We start from the raw sequence: 19,021 nt of genomic DNA on the forward strand, positions 1-19,021 counted from the left end.
AGTGTTGGGCCACTGTGTTATATCAAGTCCCGAGTCAATGCAGCGTCTACCATGAAACTTTAGAGAACTTCATGCTTCCCTCTGCTGACAAGCTTTATGGAGATGCTGATTTTATTTTCCAGCAGGACTTGGCACCTGCCCACACTGCCAAAAGTACCAATACCTGGTTTACTAACCACAGTATCACTGCGCTTGATTGGCCAGCAAACTCACCTGACCTAAACCCCATAGAGAATCTATAGGGTATTGTCAAGAGGAAGATGAGACACCAGACCCAACAATGCAGACGAGCAGAAGGCCGCTATTGAAGCAACCTGGGCTTTTATAACACCTCAGCAGTGCCACAGGCTGATCCCCTCCATGCCACACCGCATTGATGCAGTAATTCGTGCAAAAGGAGCCCCAACCAAGTATTGAGTGCAGATACTGTACATACTTTTCAGTAGGATAACATTTCAGTATTAAAAATCATTTTTGAAATTAGGCTTATTTAATATTCAAATTTTCTGAGACACTAAATTTTGGGTTTTCATTAACTGTTAGCCAAAATCTTTAACATTAAAAGAAAAAGAAGCTGGAAATAGATCACTCTGTGTGTAATGAATCTATATAATATAGGAGTTTCACTTTTTGAATTACTGAAATAAATTTACTTTTTGATGATATTCTAATCCATTATTTTAACCTACTAGTCCTTCTCAATCAGTTTATTGCAAGTTCCACGCCTAAAGAGGACTACAACAGGAAAAGCAGATCCCGGCTCCTTTCAGTGCAAACTGTTGATGTGCAGTGTATAGAACGCCCAGGGCTCAGGAATATATATTACTCCAGGGTATTTCTTGCGCAGAATTTTGTCATTCCATAACCATACAATCCAGACTGCTATGAGAAGCAAAGTGACGGAAAATGAGAGCAGCAGGAAAAGGCCATTACTGTCCAGGCGCAGCCCTTTACGCTTCTGGTGCATGATGAGTGCAAGCATTGCAAAGAACGTGAATATGAAGATGATAAAAATCTGCCCCTCAGTCACCAGGTACCTGCAAAAAAGGGCAAAGTAAAACGAAGACAACAAATACACCAAATACACCCTGTTCAGCTTGTTCTCTTTCAAATTCATTTCACTGCTCAATGTTCTTAAAGCATATCTACTGGTCTGTGCACCTGACAGCATCTTCGCTACTGGTGGGAGTCAGGGGCTTCGATCTACTCTTACCATATATATTGGATCCGCTATACAACCATTACCCCATTTGGTGTTGAGCCCCCCGTTCCAAATATACTACAACATAGGGCTGGTATAATTATAAACATAAACGTGGGGTGCCCACTTAGGAGTGCTATACAGATACTTGCCAGTAATACAGGCTGCTTGGGAGAAGCAATGACCAGGCCGAAATAGGCATCTCACTTTCCCGCTTCACAGTTGTAAAGCAACCAGAGAAGTAGATGAACAGGATGAGAAAAAAAGGAAGGTACCTAAAATAACAAGCAAAACACCCAACAATTAAATTCCATCTATACAGTTTTATAAAGTAAAGATTAAGAGAACCATTGTGATCTTAAGGAAGTCAAAACACAGCGCGGTTTCAAAGTAACATATACATTTTGCAGAGTTTTTCTTTACATAATCTAAATGCAGGGGATCAATAATTTTGCAATCAAAGTGAAATATCACAAAAATAGTGTCATTTCAGCACAGAAAAATAGCAAACACGGCCGCAAGAGCTTTTAAATGTACTACTTGTTCTGGCGTTCTAGAATATTTTTCCCATAGCCTTACATTGTAAAGTCTTCCACAGTGAAAATATAAAGCAGCTACGCCACGTGTGACTGCACCCGTAAGGCCATATGCACATATTCCCCGAGGCAAATCTGCAACGTAATACAGTACCAGTAAAGTAAATGAGATTCCAAGTAATCTCATCTACACGTTGCAGAATTTCTACGCACGTAAATTAACTCGCTGTACGGATTTTAAAATTAACTGATTTTGCGTTTCCATCTCAGAATTGTATCTTACAAGTTTATGAAAAGACGACCGCCTCAAAATGTAAAATCTGCACCTAAAATGCATAATAAAAATTTGCAATGTTAAGTGCTGATTTTACCTGCGATTTTGATGCGTATTTTCAGCATCAAATTCCACAATATGTGCATGTAACCGTAAAAGTCTTCTGCCACATTTGTGAACTAGTTCAATAGATGCACGGTTTCTCAATTGACGTGTCTTGGGGGACATGGCGCATGCCAAGCTGTAGCTACATAACCGGATACGGTTTGGTGGTAGGCCTGTGCTAGGAAATGAGCTCCAAGGTCATTGGTGACAAAAATAGTCATGTAAATTCTTACCACATGGAATGACCCAAGTACTCATCATAGTAGTACAACAACTCAAAGGAATCCACCTAAAACGTAAAAAAAAAAAGAATGAACGCATAAGGCAAGGTGCACTAAATGACAATGAAATAATGACAAACCGTTTGGAAATTCTTTTTGCTGGCTGAAAACAAAAATGAAAAAAATGGAGTGGTCTAAGGGCCTGTTCACATCAGCGTCGAACTTCCGTTCACGGGTTCTGTTTGACCTTTCTGTCGGAGGAACTGATGAACAGAAAGCCAAAACGGAAACCATGAACGGAAGCCTGACACCGATGTGAACAGGCCCTAACCGACTCCTAAAGACTGCAGAAATTTGTCTACCCCTATGGCCAGCTTAAAATGCCACGGTCATAAAACAGTGGTACTTTAGATACAGGAAGCTACAAAGGTGCCTAAGGATAATTAGAATAGTGGGCATAGGATGGAGTTTGGGGGTACTGTAAGCCGCTTGCGGAGTCCTCTGATAAGGAGGTGTGGGTAATCACTTCTGGAGAGCGCTATTGGTCAGCGGCTCTCCTCCAATCAGTGGTACCCAGCTGTTATATGACAAAGACATACTTTGTTATTTCACATTTGCTATAAGTGATGTAATTTGAATTTATTGGCACCACGGTATTAACAAAGCACAACTGACAAAGCTTTCACTCGTGTCATTGTAGGGTTTTCTCCCCTCCCATACGTATGCTGCAGAACCCAAATTCCCATTTTACCTCCCTGCCGTCTTACCAGGGTGGGGGGCTGTAGATTTTGCATAATTGGGTTGTCTCGCACAGACAGGTGAAGCTGGTATCCGCTGAAGATCAACCTGTGATTGACAGAATCTCCCACCAGGTGGATACTTGCCCCCATGACGAATGTCATAATGCTGATGTATATCACAGAGTTAGGGAGGGTCTTTGGAGATCTTTCAATCAACTGGAAAATACAAAATATTATATATATATATATTATATATTTTATTATCTTACAAATGGTTAGCAGATTGGTTAAAACAGACTACTGAATCACGTGATTAAGATTCAATTTGGGAATGACATAAATAGTAATTTTCCAAATATATTATCATTGGACTCTCTTAAAGCAATACAAACACATTCTGTCATGATTGGAGAAAGTAAAAATAGAAGCCTGTATTCTGATGACGGCTAAATTCCCTACAGGATAGCAGATTGTTCCAGGTTGTAAAGGAACGATTCTAATATCACAAGAAACCTTCCGTTTTTCTATTTCTTAAAAACTTAACTTCCTATTTTCTGTTCTAATGTACATATTTTTCTTTCTACTTTTAATGTGGCTGCAAGGATGGAGCTCCGGTCTTTAATGTAGTTCACTCTTGAATATTCTCCTAGTCCAGAGTACTATTAATCCCATTTCACCTTCAGCAGCAACAGCGGAGTTATAATGTTATAAGCCATATGGAAGTAGTCGCCGGCACTGGGTTTATTCAATGGGAACCAATCCAAAGGAAGGATAATCTGCAGAGGAAACAGAAAACATGACGTCACCAGTAAATCACTTGATCTCCAGTCGCAATGAGAGGATACATCTGGAAAAACACACAGTGAAACATTATGCATTTGGAGCCTTAGGGAAGAAAAATCTTTATAATATGTGGAATTTAATACATTTCTTATGATTTGTGAACACTTCGCTCAACGTTTCGGTCCTCCCTGAGCTCGCCTTAGGACACCTGCATTACGGTTTGACAAAGAATGTTACAATGCAAAGAAAAAAGGCCACTAAATACAATTAATGTTAAACTATATAATGTGGACTATACCAATAAGATATTAGCAAGTATTAAATGGGCTCTTCCACAAATAACATTTATTACCAATCCACAGGATAGGTGATAAATCTCTGATCGCTGGGGGGGCCCGAGCCCCCATTTCTCCTCACTGCACGACCACAGTGAGAACTTTGAATGGCGCGGGGCTGCTCCATTTAAAGTCTATTGTACTGAAGGAGACAGTCAAGTACAGCACTCAGCTGTAGATATGATATCAATGTCTAGTGAGACAACAACTTCACTGGAATTTGTTAATATGCTAAAACAGGCTAAATACAGTCTATATCTAGCTTAATGTTAGGGAAAGATACAAAATGCACGAATATTCTGTAATACGATCAGGTTGCTAGCTGGGAATCTCTGTCTCAGACCTGCAGTGGATGACGTCATAGGGATTTCTTCTTTGGCGTCAGAGGGGGACCCTTAGGCCAAATTCACAAGAGCAAGGGGAAACTGACGTGAAAAAGGTGACTTTCACATCCGAGGTGCCCACGTGCGGGTCCTGCTTTCACGGATCACCATAGTCTTGAGCCTATGGAGGGATCTGTGAAAACTGAACAAAATAGGATAGGTTCTATTTCTCAACAGAACCTTCACACGGTCCGTTGAAATAACGGCCATGCGAACGGCCCCATTGAACATGCGTCCATGTGACGGCCATTGTTTTAACGGCCATCACACGGACGTATTCAACGCTCGTGTGAATCAGGCCTTATGCTGTAGCAGCCGTCAGTGCTGGCTGCGGTGTGTCTCTAACTCAGTGGAGATCGGGGGTTACTCTGATATCCAATTCTGGACAGGAATTTAGGGCAAGACCTAGATATAAGGTGCAGTGTTAAGGATACCTGCTGTCTCCGAGCTTCCCACAATCAGTTCTCGAAGTATTGCTGACTGTCCAAGAACAGGAAAGTAGGCAGGTATCTTACGGTCTTCTTTATCAATTGATGGAAGCAAAGTGCAGCCTTGATGTGGGGTTAGAGGGATTGTTTAATCTGTACATTTAGACCCTCTCCTTTAAAGGCTATGTGCACCTTTGATGTTTTTTTTTATTTTTTATAAATAGATCAGTCGTTGTGATTAGTGTAACGTCTTCATTAGTTTGTATTAAAAATGTGTTTTACTTTTTGAGATACAGCTGCTCTGTATTCTCTATACAGAACAGCTGTATCGATCGCTATTCACTGAATCCATCAGTCCCACGGACCTGACGGGTTCAGCGAGAGCGGGTCCTGTGTGTCTCTGACACGCAGGATCCACCTGTAAACTATCACATCTAAGTTCATATGGCCTCATGCCTACCTCAGTTATTTTCTTCAGGGTGCGATCTGTTTTTTTTAACGGATAGCACACTGACGCATTGATTTCTATGGGGCCACGCACACTCCCGTTGTTTTAACAGAACCGTGTGGCCGTTCCGACAAAAATAGAACAGGTCACAGAAGGAACATATTGGCCCGCTATTACTGGATACTCTTAACCATGCTCTGCTCACCCACTCTCTCCCCTCCACCTTCTATGATATCTCTATCATAGTCCTATTGATACCTGGTGATCCAGAGTGCTGTGGTTCATATGTGCTGATTTCCTTAGTCAATGCAGACTATAAAATCCTAACTAAAATTCTTGCTAAAAGGCTGAATCAGGTTATTTTGACAATAATTAATCTGGATTAAAGTGGGTTCATGCCTGGAAAATCTTCCACCATTAATATTAAGGGAGTGAAAACAATCATACAGGTGGGCAGAGCTTATAATAGGCCATGGGCTATTGCCCCATTAGATACCATGAAGGCATTTGACTCGAATGGTCATTTTTGTTAGCCTGCCTTCACCGTTTTGGCTTTGGACCCAATTTTATAGCCTGAATCCAGCTACTGTATAAATCTCCCAGGGCTAATGTGGTAGTAAATGGTATCCCCTCTGACTCCTTTCCCCTTGCCAGGGGAACGAGGCATGGTTGTCCCCTTTCACCAGCCTTCTTTGCAATAGCTATAGCGGTTCGCTTACGGTCTACCCCTGCAATAACGGGTGTGCAATGGAGGCGGACAACTAGTGTAGTGCGTTTGTATGCAGAGGACATGGTTCCTTTCCTACGTAATCCTAAGGAGTCCTTTGGCCTTGCCATCAATCTACTCGATACTTCAAGGTTTTCGGCGCTGAGAGTTAATTGGTAAAAATCAGCTATAATGTATACAGCCTCTAATCCAATTCCAGATCCGATAGTGTCACAATGTGGTTTGGCGGTAGTTTGCAAGTCCCCGTACTTAGGGATATTGATCTGTTATTGACTCATATAAGCCTGAAATTCAAATTGTGGTCTAAATTACCATTGTTGATTGCTGGACGTATCAATTTCATTAAAATGGTCATCCAACCTAAATGCCTATATATATTACAACATATTTCAGTCCCTCAATCATATTTCTGCTCTCTGAACTCTTTACTTATTAAATTTATCTGGGGCTCCTCTCGCTCAAAACTCAAACGCACTACCCTACCGTTCCCCAAGACAGTTGGAGGAATGGAACTACCAGACCGGCACACTTATTTCTTAGCGGGCCAATTGCGCGGCGTAAGAGACTGGTTTTTGGGTGAACCTTTGTTGAACTCGACTAGTTACACGGCCTCCCTTGTGGCTGGAAATAATCTTGTTAGTTATTTAGAATACCCTCAATATACACGACCTACAGCATTACTCCCCTTACATAAAATAGCTTTAACAGTATGGCGCATTGCTAAAAACACGTTGCATTTTGCCGATATTCTCCCAGACCTGCCTTCATGGAATAATCCCACCCTGCCATCCCTACATAGTATACCAGACTCTCAATTCTGGCAGAACTTGGGAATAGAGAGGGTTGGCGATGTATTTGATGAGGGATCCTCTCTCACACTAACACAGTTGCAAGAGACTTACAACTTCCCTCAGCTACAATGGTATAATAGATACCTCCAGCTTCGACATGCCATCCAATCTCAGTTTCGGCCCAACAATAGCATTATATCGGACTATCCTTATTGCTATATTAAAGTCACAAGGACCTAAGGGCCTCATATCAGCACTTTACACTCATTTACACCCTTCTAAGATAACTTCGATACCGATGTCCATGTTTGATAAATGGTTAATGCAGATTCCAGATCTCACCCCAGACGATAAAATTGAAGTGTTTAGTTCTCATATGTCGATTTCCCCGGCAAATAATAATAAACGGATTCAGCTTTATATTATACACCAATCCTATTTGACACCCACTAGACTACATCAAATGGGTAGAATACCCACAACAGAATGTCACATACGCCATCGCCTGGATACAGATTTCTGGCTTCTTATGTGGGACTGTTCATAGATCGGCACCTTTTGGCACGAGTATGTGACTTCCTCTCCTCCATTCTACCCTCCCCTGTTCCCATCTCTCCTAAGATCACTTTACTCTTAGATGAGGAAATATGGCCACACTTCATGCGAATATTCTTGAAAGAAACTTTGTTTTTGGCTAGGAAGGCTATAGCTATCCGCTGGATGGCTGACAACACGCCCTCTATTGCACAGCGGAAGGATCTTGTAAATACAGTAGTAACCTATGAGAGACTGGTATACCAACATAGGGGATGTCCGGATAAATTCTTTAAAATATGGGGCCCATGGTTGAGCACCTCTGAAACCTTTGATGTGGAGGAACCTTAACTTATGTCTTACGACACATATGTCTAACCTTCTTCGGTCCACTGGTCTAACCATCCCCTATTCTCCCGACACGTATGTAGCTTTCGAACGGCATAGACAAACGGGTTTTATTGTTGTTGATCGATTTGTTAAAAAACTAAATGCTTGAATGTTGCCGATCGCACCTTTTTTTTGTGTTCCATGTGATGTAATAGGACTTATTTTATTTGTGCATTTGTGATACATTATTGTTTGCCATTTCATCCTGTCTGCAACATTTTAAATAAAACGAATAAAACAAAATAGAACAGGTCCTACTCCTGCCATTTTTTGATGTGAACAGTATCGGCCATTCCATTCATTTGGCTAATAACTTGGATGTAAACTATTACAGGTGGATCCTGCGTATTGACCCGCTGACACTGAACCGGTCAGGTCAACAGGACTGACGGAGTCAGTGAATAGTGCTAGATACAGCTGTTCTGTATAGAGAATACAGGAGCAGCTGTATCTCAAAAAGTAAAACATATTTGTAATAAAAACTAATTAAGAAGTTACACCAAAAACACGGACTGACCGGTTTATTAAAAAAAACATCAAAGGTTTACATAGCCTTTAAGGTTGTCTTTGAGGAGCCCGTGTTGTAAAGAGCATCTGGCAGACGACAAGTGCACTGTAAATTAATAAGCACCATTGAGGTAACATGCACCAAGTGACCCCCATACCCAGAGCCTCATGTTACCGTACAGGATAATGTGACACAGCAGCAAACCATTCCTAGTACTGCCACCTTTCACAACGATAACTTAACTTTTCAACATTGAAAATAGTTTTGTGCTCTAGAGGAACTGGAATTTCTCTGCACAGACAGCCCTTTGATTTTAATGATATCTGTGTAATTGCATAATTTCTTCTGAGGTGGCGCTGCAGAGGAATTGAACACTTGCTTAGGTCAAAGCCAGCCATTTCAGCATTAGGTAGTAAAGGACCTTATAAAATTACCGAAGATTAATCTGACGGCATTAGGCGCACGTGCACTGTGCAGATAAAGCCGAAAACCGTACACATACGGATGCACGAGATATCGCAAAACAAGGGACTTACCAATATTTCATGCACTCACCATAACAATCGGACGTCCAAAGTCCAGAAGCCAGTTCTGCAAGGTGAAATAGAACCACAGGTCCAGGTGAAAGCGGTTATATCTTGTGTCATCATGGGGCTGAACCGCACCAAATCTGAGGAACCAGCAAAATTACTGCTCATTAAAATGAAAAGAGATACATAGCTTTCAATGATTATTATTAGGACTATTTAATGAATACATTTATAAGTAATTTTTTTAATAAGGAACATTATTAATCAATCAATTACTGAAATGGAGTTCAGCTCCTCCTTGAGTTCCGAACAGACGGTATGTACATTTTTTTGTGAGAATTTTTAATGGGAAGACACCAGTTTTAGGCTGGGGATGTACAGAGACATTTGTAGCGTGACCGCTCTAGTTCAACTGTTGCGCAACAGTCGCAGTCCATAGAAACACACTACATACAAAAAAAGAAGGGGAAAAAAAAAAAGTGTAAGGATAAAAAAGGTATATAAAGAAAAATTATAATAAATTTGTGTAAGTCAGTGATGTTGAAATTGGAGCGCTGACACTATAAAACGTCTTTGTTAACCCCAGCCTCAAAGGGAACCTGTCACCAGCATTTCACCTATTGAACTCTACTCACCCCTCGCTGGCCGCTGCTGTCAAAATTCCATTGCCGTTAACCCCTCTCCTAAACTCCTCCTCCGACCGTAAATACGTCTGCAAACATTTCGCACTTTTTACGGTAATAATCCGACAGTCTCGTTCGTTTCTCTTCTTATGCCCGCCCACCGCCGAAAACTGGCCCGCCCTGAATGCCGAAATCTCGTGTGAGATCACACGCATGCGCCTGTCATGAATGGTCCGACACTTCCCTGCTCCATCCGGGAGTCAAATCTAGTTACTGCACATGCGCCACTATGGTGTCCCGTTGTGCGCACGCACCAGAACATCAATGCGCAAGTGTAGTTTTTTGTGTGTGCTGGGGCAGGCGAGCAGCTGTCAATCAAAAGTAAGGAGGCGGGGTTAACTCGAAAAGGCTTGAGGAATGAAGATATGACTCTGAGTGATATGACTTATGCTCATTACCATACGGTACAGGAACACTAAAGGTACAGAGCCTACTTAGAAGATAATTACAGGTAACAAAAATTATTTTTCAACCACTTCCACCAGGTATTGCTGGTTTATAGGTGAAATGCTGGTGACAGGTTCCCTTTAGCATGATTGCAGTTTTTAGAAAATAGACCTTATTCACCGTATAACGAAAAGTAAAAAAAAAAAAATCCAATAAGATTTGTGTATCAATTCTTGAGTTTTCAAGATCTCCGCTTGCAGTCATTCAATATGAATCTTCATTACTTACTTCCAGGGGATAAAAATCTGTCCTGGTCTTGTGATGGACACAAATCTCATTACAGTACAGGTATCAGTACTGTATATTGTAATGAGTCATGCAACCGCTTGATAACCACATGACTAGCGCTCAGTACTCCAAACTAATCTATACTCATGCCAACAAACGTTCACGTGACTTACAAGGTTCATCAAGTGCAACAGATTTACTAACGTTTTCCTCTACTTTTCGGTTTAGAAAGATGCAGTGAACCACTCCAGGTAACACATTTCTCCTCTTATATCTAAAAGGAAAATTCCAGGCAAAACTGATACATGGTGTTCTAACTAACGCAGGGCCTGACGGGGCGGTGCATGACTCACATTCAATAAACACCAAAAATAGAAACATGCACTGCCCCCTCAGGCCCTGCACTAGACAGAACACAAAAGGAACACTCCAGGTAAAACTCATACAATAAATCCTGCTCACTCTGTGATGCACAGACATGTCATTTCTGGGGCACGATAGGATTATTCCAAACTACGCCATTGCATTATAATATTACACTTACACTACAGTAAGGGTTAAGCTGACACATGACTTCTATGAAGAATGATTCAAAGCATGAAAAAGTCTAGTTGTGACCCACTTGCAGAGGGCACCGAAAGTAACCACCTAGCACTGAAGCCGAAGGTTGCCCGTACACATTAGATTAAAAAAAATTGACCAATTTCAACCAATCTGTTGTTTTTGAATGTATGGAAATTTTACGTTTGGCAGAAAAACTGATCGATCGTGACTTTGACATGTGACCGGGGGCCTGGCATGTCGATGGACGAATCCTTTCTCTTACACACATCTAACGTGGTTGGGCTGGTAGAAGGGAGTACGCAGCTACACCTAAAGTAGCAGGTGTCAAAAGTTGTGCAAAATTTGTAATCCATAGAAATCAACGTAAATCGTGCAGAATTTGCAAAAGTTGTTCAACACGTCCATTGAGGAACAGAAAGTAGAGGGACTCAAATCATTCAAAGTGACATCAAGCCAAAATAATTGCATGGTAGCCGTACGAGTAGTGGTGCAGGCCGAGCAATTCCTGCATGCCCATCACCATCACTGCTGTACAGCTAAGGGGCATGGGCAGGAGAAGTGTGCACAGGGCGAGATATATAGTGCACAGGCTCCATTACAATTATCTAAAGCTGGAGCTTCATTGCAACTGGATGCCCGCTGGGTACCTGGCCGGAGATCCCGGGGACTGGTGCTGTCTCCGGCGAACTGGGCTCTGCATCCTGATGCTGTGCGGGTATCCGACGCGACCGGCTATAGACCTGGCGGTGTAGCAAGAGCCCAGTGCAGCAGCCAATAAGCACCAACATGGGGGCGGGACGAGGCAGGGGAGGAGCGATAACTACAACTACAATCACGTGACAGGGGAATTAGTTACCCTGGTTACAGAGTGGAGTGTGTCAGTGTTACCGGCTCAGGTAATTACGGTAATATTAGAGCTGATAACATGGCGCCCGGGGCACAAAGACGTAGAACTGACCGGTTATTGTGCCCTCTTAGCCCGCCCCGTGTCATGTAAACACACCCTTCTCCTCAGGTTTCAATGTTTGTACCCGGAACTCGAGTGACGTCTGCGTCTGTTTTGTGCAGGACGGACCGGAAGTGAACACTTGCGGACTTCCTGCTCTGCCCCGGGATGGCCCTGGAGGGGCTGTCAATGTATGTGTATAAGGCTGCGGCTGAGGGTCGTGTATTGACTTTGGCAGCGCTGCTGCTTAACCGAACCGAATCGGAGATCCGGACGCTGCTTAGTGCCGTCACACATCATGGCGGGCAGCGCTCTACTCCTCTTATTATTGCTGCTCGCAATGGACACAGCAAGGTGGTGCGCCTGCTGCTCGAGCACTACGGAATGGACACCCAGCAGACTGGCACCGTGCGCTTTGATGGGTGAGATGAGATGACTGGCAATAGGGAGGAGGTGCCCAGTCCCTTTGGTGTAGATGAGGGAAACCTGTATACACGTGTGGAAATGTAGAGGAATATAACCTGCAGTGTAGAGCAGGGAGGGTAAATCCAGAGCTAGGTGGCCATAGAAGGCTCTGCTGGGAGAGGCTGGACGTGTTACATAACAAAATGGACATGTACAGGAGGGTGAGACTTGGGCAGTCTGGGACTTTGCCCACGCGTTGTGAAGCTCCATGTGTGATCTGATCCTGTTTTATTTATTTTCAGCTTTTTACCTGGCACCATGCGATTGTGTGACCAGTGGAAATCTACGCATCTCGCTGGACCATTGTAGATTTTTTTTTTCTTTCTTGGAATGGAACTCAAATTGACTTGGTTTGAGTCCCATAACAATCCTATTGCGCTGGGCATTGCACAAGATGCCTTGTAGCCCTGGCCCGACAGTCGTCAGTTTCAATGACTTATATATAAAGAAAGTCATGGCATTCCTATCACAAGAAAATTGTGCTGTGGCTCTTTGTTTTTTTTATTTTTTTAAAAGGGATCTTCCCATCTTATAAAGTGGTGACGTGGCGCAAATTTTTTGACTTCCATGATTCTTTCATTCCATGTGACTGGCAGCCCGGGGAGTACAAGGCAGTGCCCTCACGGGTGGAGCTGCTGTAGGCCGGCTCTTGCCTGCTTTTCAGATGGTTGAATAAAGCTTGGAACTTCTAACAGAAGGGCCAATATGCAGCGGACGTGCAGGTCTGCTAACAGAAGGGCCACTATGCAGCGGACGTGCAGGTCTGCTAACAGAAGGGCCACTATGCAGCGGGCGTGCAGGTCTGCTAACAGAAGGGCCACTTTGCAGCGGGCGTGCAGGTCTGCTAACAGAAGGGCCACTATGCAGCGGACGTGCAGGTCTGCTAACAGAAGGGCCACTATGCAGCGGACGTGCAGGACTGCTAACAGAAGGGCCACTATGCAGCGGGCGTGCAGGTCTGCTAACAGAAGGGCCACTTTGCAGCGGGCGTGCAGGTCTGCTAACAGAAGGGCCACTATGCAGCGGACGTGCAGAACTGCTAACAGAAGGGCCACTATGCAGCGGGCGTGCAGGACTGCTAACAGAAGGGCCACTATGCAGCGGGCGTGCAGGACTGCTAACAGAAGGGCCACTATGCAGCGGTCGTGCAGGACTGCTAACAGAAGGGCCACTATGCAGCGGTCGTGCAGGACTGCTAACAAGGGCCACTATGCAGCGGTCGTGCAGGACTGCTAACAGAAGGGCCACTATGCAGCGGACGTGCAGGACTGCTAACAGAAGGGCCACTATGCAGCGGGCGTGCAGGACTGCTAACAGAAGGGCCACTATGCAGCGGATGTGTAGAACTGCTAACAGAAGGGCCACTATGCAGCAGGCGTGCAGGACTGCTAACAGAAGGGCCACTATGCAGCAGGCGTGCAGGACTGCTAACAGAAGGGCCACTATGCAGCAGACGTGCAGAACTGCTAACAGAAGGGCCACTATGCAGCGGGCGTGCAGCACTGCTAACAGAAGGGCCACTATGCAGCGGGCGTGCAGCACTGCTAACAGAAGGGCCAATATGCAGCGGACGTGCAGGACTGCTAACAGAAGGGCCACTATGCAGCGGACGTGCAGGACTGCTAACAAGGGCCACTATGCAGCGGGCGTGCAGGACTGCTAACAGAAGGGCCACTATGCAGCGGGCGTGCAGGTCTGCTAACAGAAGGGCCACTTTGCAGCGGGCGTGCAGGTCTGCTAACAGAAGGGCCACTATGCAGCGGACGTGCAGGACTGCTAACAGAAGGGCCACTATGCAGCGGGCGTGCAGGACTACTAACAGAAGGGCCACTATGCAGCGGACGTGCAGAACTGCTAACAGAAGGGCCACTATGCAGCGGGCGTGCAGGACTGCTAACAGAAGGGCCACTATGCAGCGGGCGTGCAGGACTGCTAACAGAAGGGCCACTATGCAGCGGTCGTGCAGGACTGCTAACAGAAGGGCCACTATGCAGCGGTCGTGCAGGACTGCTAACAAGGGCCACTATGCAGCGGTCGTGCAGGACTGCTAACAGAAGGGCCACTATGCAGCGGACGTGCAGGACTGCTAACAGAAGGGCCACTATGCAGCGGGCGTGCAGGACTGCTAACAGAAGGGCCACTATGCAGCGGATGTGTAGAACTGCTAACAGAAGGGCCACTATGCAGCAGGCGTGCAGGACTGCTAACAGAAGGGCCACTATGCAGCGGGCGTGCAGCACTGCTAACAGAAGGGCCACTATGCAGCGGGCGTGCAGCACTGCTAACAGAAGGGCCACTATGCAGCGGGCGTGCAGCACTGCTAACAGAAGGGCCACTATGCAGCGGGCGTGCAGCACTGCTAACAGAAGGGCCACTATGCAGCGGGCGTGCAGCACTGCTAACAGAAGGGCCACTATGCAGCGGGCGTGCAGCACTGCTAACAGAAGGGCCACTATGCAGCGGGCGTGCAGGACTGCTAACAGAAGGGCCACTTTGCAGCGGGCGTGCAGGACTGCTAACAGAAGGGCCACTATGCAGCGGGCGTGCAGGACTGCTAACAGAATGGCCACTATGCAGCGGGCGTGCAGCACTGCTAACAGAATGGCCACTATGCAGCGGGCGTGCAGCACTGCTAACAGAAGGGCCACTATGCAGCGGGCGTGCAGCACTGCTAACAGAAGGGCCACTATGCAGCGGGCGTGCAGGACTGCTATTGTCCTGCTCCTGTGGTCCCTTTCAGATGAGCATATTTTACATCTGTGTATCTCATTCCGTAATACGCAGCTGATGTTACCAATGAAGCTCTTCACATGGGCGTACATTAAAAAGGCCGCACTCACTACTTTCCTCTGTGTTGCGGGTGGAAAACGCTCAATGAAGTCTATTGAGAGTGATTAAAATACAGACTCGTCCGTATCTGATCCTTGTGTGATCTGTTTGGAACCATTTTTCAAAGGGGCTGTCCTATGTCATTCCGTTATCTCTCCAGAAGACAGCCCATCCGTATTCTTTCTGTAATACTAATGAAATACGGGATGTTTACAAATCCGCTCGTGTGAAGGAGGCCTAACTGAGGACCTCATTATAAAACTGCTTCTGTCCTGTGACTGTGAAGGCGCCTATACACATCAGACAAAGCTCGGCCAAAACCATTCATTTTGTTGGGATTGGATGACAATCTAATGTGTATGGGGGACTCTCCCCTCCCCCAACTGCAGGTTTCAGGGGAAAGAAGGATCGGGATTGTTGAGTTTCAACATGTTTGCTCCTATGTTCCCATGGGGGATATGCCACTGCCAGGTATCTGACAGCGTCTTCTTCCCCTCTTTCGGTTGACATAAACACGCATGCTGAGCTGATTGTGTATGTTTGTGGGGGAGTCAGGAAAAAGAACTGTTCAACAATCGTTTGGCTGACGGTTTGTATGTGTATGGCCCCTTTAAATGGGGGGCATTTACTTGAGTTACGACTAACCTGTCGCTTTTTTCATGCTGCCCTATCTGAAGCAGATCTGCTGACCTTAGCCATATGTGCTTTATGCGGGGGGGCCCCATGTTTATTAGTAATTAAACCGTAAAATCGGGTGTGTGCCCTAAGACGCAGGTCTCCGGGAGATGTCTTCTGGGCAGGTGCACCCCACCTTTCAATGCCTCCTTATATACTGAATTGTGGTGTATTATAGCCTGTCATGATACTCATTTCTATTCTTTCTTATTGTGTCTTTCAGATATGTCATTGATGGAGCTACTGCCCTTTGGTGTGCAGCTGGTGCCGGACATTACGAAGTGGTGAAGCTTTTAGTCAGCCATGGAGCCAATGTTAACCATACAACTGTAACCAATTCCACTCCACTGCGGGCTGCCTGCTTTGACGGGAGACTAGACATTGTCCGCTTCCTTGTGGAAAATAATGCAAACATTAGTATTGCCAACAAGTATGACAACACGTGCCTAATGATCGCCGCCTACAAGGGCCACACTGATGTCGTCCGTTACCTCCTAGAGCAGCTTGCTGATCCGAATGCCAGGGCCCATTGCGGAGCCACAGCTTTGCACTTTGCTTCTGAAGCTGGACACTTAGTTATTGTGCGTGAACTGGTTAAATGGAAAGCTGCAATGGTTGTCAACGGTCACGGCATGACGCCATTAAAAGTCGCCGCTGAGAGCTGTAAAGCCGAGGTGGTGGAATTACTTCTTGCACACTCAGATGTCGATCTCCAAAGTAGGGTAGAAGCTCTAGAATTGCTAGGCGCATCCTTTGCCAATGACCGGGAAAATTACAATATCACCAAGACTTATCAGTACTTGTACCTGGCAATGCTGGAACGGTTCCGAGATCCTGACAACCTTCTGCACAAGGAAGTTCTTCCCCCGATTGCAGCCTATAGTATGAGAACTGAATGTCGCACTCCACGGGAGTTGGATTCTATTCGCCATGATACAGATGCATTACACATGGAGGGTTTGATTGTACGGGAACGGATTCTCGGATCTGATAATATTGACGTGTCACATCCAATAATATACCGAGGTGCCGTGTATGCAGATAACATGGAGTTTGAGCAATGCATTAAGCTTTGGTTGCATGCACTGCAGCTGCGACAGAAGGGAAACCGAAACACACACAAAGACCTGTTGAGATTTGCTCAGGTATTCTCGCAAATGATTCATCTGAACGAGCCGGTGAAGGCGCGCGACGTGGAGAATGTGTTGCGATGTAGTGTCTTGGAGATAGAACGTGGTATGACTCGAATTCAGAATCCACAAGAGCCTGATGCTCATTCCGCACTGGAAAACCATGAATGCAATTTGTACACTTTTCTCTACCTCGTCTGCATCTCCACCAAGACTCAGTGCCCAGAAGAGGAGCAGTCACGCGTCAACAAACAGATCTACCGGTTAGTGCACCTAGACCCTCGCACCCGGGAGAGAGGCAGCCTCTTACATTTAGCGGTGGACTCTGGCACTCCGGTAGACGACTTCCACACTAATGACGTTTGCAGCTTCCCCAGTGCTCCTGTAGCCAAATTGCTTATAGACTGCGGCGCTAATGTCAACGCTACAGACAATATAGGCAACACCCCACTTCATCTGATTGTACAATACAACCGCCCCATAAGTGACTTTCTCACATTGCACTCCATCATTATCAGCTTGGTGGAGGCCGGTGCTCATACAGATATGACCAACAAAGAGAAGAAGACCCCGCTGGACAGGAGCACTACAGGCGTATCTGAGATCCTTCTAAAAACACAGATGAAGCTGAGCTTGAAGTGCCTGGCAGCCCGGGCTGTGCGCCTACATAACATTAAATATCACAACCAGATCCCCCGAACACTTGAGGAGTTTGTAGAAATTCACTAAATGCCTGCATAGCCTAAGCCCACTTACATGTCCGCGTCTCCAGGATGGGGTGTAGACCATTCCGGAATTTTCATTTGCCTATTCTGACAACAAGGGGCTGATTCAGCGCCAATTTGCTTAGTTCATGTGTGTGTTGGTCTTCCAGCTTTGTACAGAACTGTAACTAGGCATGCCGTATGGCAGGGGGCTGCATCCTCCGATAGGAGTGAGACCCAAGATGAGGTGCTGAATTAAGAGTGTGGAGATCCTGTCAGGACAGGACCTCTCATGGGGAACCATAACTCCGCTGTCTTTTTAATTCCATTTAATGAAGCTTTGCACAATTTTAAGTTTAATTATCAGAATAGTTGGAATATCTTCATGAACCAAGTAGCAGCTTTTTATTTTTGAGATGTTAACGCCTTATGGGGAGGAAAACGTCACTCCTCGGGTCTTCACATCACGTCCTTGAATGTGTGCCATTTACCAGTGCTGGACGTATTCCAGTTAGCCATATGTTGAGTAGATTTCTGCTGGCTTTTTATATGGTCATTGTCTGGATTCTCACCTTTTTCAGTCTCAAATAAAATCTCAGGCTGGCTCCTAAACTCTTGTATGTTCACCTATTGAAATTCATTCTTTTACCTAATTTCCGTAACAGAAGTAATTCCAGTCTAAGGCTACGGCTACACCCAGACTATTTGTAGTAAATCTTTCTTTCTATGGAGTAACCCAAACTTTAATGAGCGATTTTCAAGATATTTTCATGTTCTGATAGGGAGGAAAACAGTAACTACTACTTTTTAAAATCGATCAGAAATCCCAGCATGAAGCAATGAAAACATTTGTTTTGGTTTTTTTTTAAGCAAAGTGCTTGACTGGAGCAATTTTAAAGACATTTTCAAGCTACTCATTGTATTTCTAGCGAGAGCGATTTGTATTATTCCTTTTTTTTTTTTTGTGAGCAATTAAAAGTCTAGTGGTAGTCCTAACCTAATGCTGCACTCGGATGGTGCGGTCAAATCGCTGTTTATTATCGCCACAAACTCCCCTTCAGGTCATGTATACCGGTGATTTAGTTTGTATCCATTCATCAGTGATCATCACAGGTGTTCTCACTCTTGGAAGTCTTAAAGGTCCATTCACACGTTGCGGTTAGAACCAAATCCAAAAACCGCATGTGGTTTTACCATAATTTGGTGCATTTTTCGATGCGATTTTATTTTTTCTTTAACACAACTACATCAAATTGCGGTATTTCGATGCGGTTCTAACCTCCTCTCAACCGCAACGTGTGAATGGACTCCAAGGGTCCGATGAGGGCCGTGTAAACGAGCGCCATTCAACGAGGCATCTTGTCCCCATACATTTCTATCATGTCAGCACCACGTCCGGTTTGGGGAACACACTGT

General features: G+C 45.0%; 2 protein-coding genes across 3 annotated transcripts; one reads left to right on the plus strand and one right to left on the minus strand.

Moving 5' to 3' along the window:
• Window positions 1-488: 488 nt before the first annotated feature.
• Window positions 489-11,857, minus strand: CLN6 (CLN6 transmembrane ER protein). Of its 2 annotated transcripts, none has more exons than XM_075858342.1 (7): window positions 11,504-11,857; window positions 8,960-9,074; window positions 3,755-3,853; window positions 3,105-3,293; window positions 2,350-2,405; window positions 1,354-1,476; window positions 489-1,037 (listed from the first exon to the last, which is right to left on the minus strand). In XM_075858342.1, exons 1-7 carry the CDS (start codon window positions 11,554-11,556, stop codon window positions 767-769), a joined length of 906 nt encoding a protein of 301 aa, XP_075714457.1. In that variant the 5' UTR covers window positions 11,557-11,857; the 3' UTR covers window positions 489-766. The 2 variants fall into 2 exon arrangements, with proteins under 2 accessions (XP_075714457.1, XP_075714459.1); XM_075858344.1 differs by lacking the exon at window positions 11,504-11,857 and adding an exon at window positions 10,837-11,155.
• A 56-nt stretch (window positions 11,858-11,913) lies between these two features.
• On the plus strand, window positions 11,914-18,217 carry FEM1B (fem-1 homolog B). The gene is made up of 2 exons (XM_075858341.1): window positions 11,914-12,224; window positions 15,995-18,217. The coding sequence occupies exons 1-2, from the start codon at window positions 11,971-11,973 to the stop codon at window positions 17,628-17,630; spliced, it is 1,890 nt and encodes a 629-aa protein (XP_075714456.1). The 5' UTR covers window positions 11,914-11,970; the 3' UTR covers window positions 17,631-18,217.
• The last annotated feature ends 804 nt before the right edge of the window (window positions 18,218-19,021 follow it).

Source organism: Rhinoderma darwinii, chromosome 3 (assembly GCF_050947455.1).
Source record: "Rhinoderma darwinii isolate aRhiDar2 chromosome 3, aRhiDar2.hap1, whole genome shotgun sequence".
NCBI lineage: Eukaryota > Metazoa > Chordata > Amphibia > Anura > Rhinodermatidae > Rhinoderma > Rhinoderma darwinii.

Bases quoted from the DNA above. Each gene is read 5' to 3' on its own strand.
- CLN6 (XM_075858342.1), bottom strand. From the start codon at position 11,556: ATGCAGAGCCCAGTTCGCCGGAGACAGCACCAGTCCCCGGGATCTCCG. The intron at 3,294-3,754 runs GTGAAATGGGAT...TGTATTTTCCAG, and splicing joins CTCCGCTGTTGCTGCTGAAG to TTGATTGAAAGATCTCCAAA. The intron at 2,406-3,104 runs GTAAGACGGCAG...TTTACGTTTTAG, and splicing joins ATCTACAGCCCCCCACCCTG to GTGGATTCCTTTGAGTTGTT.
- FEM1B (XM_075858341.1), top strand. From the start codon at position 11,971: ATGGCCCTGGAGGGGCTGTCAATGTATGTGTATAAGGCTGCGGCTGAG. The intron at 12,225-15,994 runs GTGAGATGAGAT...TGTGTCTTTCAG, and splicing joins GGCACCGTGCGCTTTGATGG to ATATGTCATTGATGGAGCTA.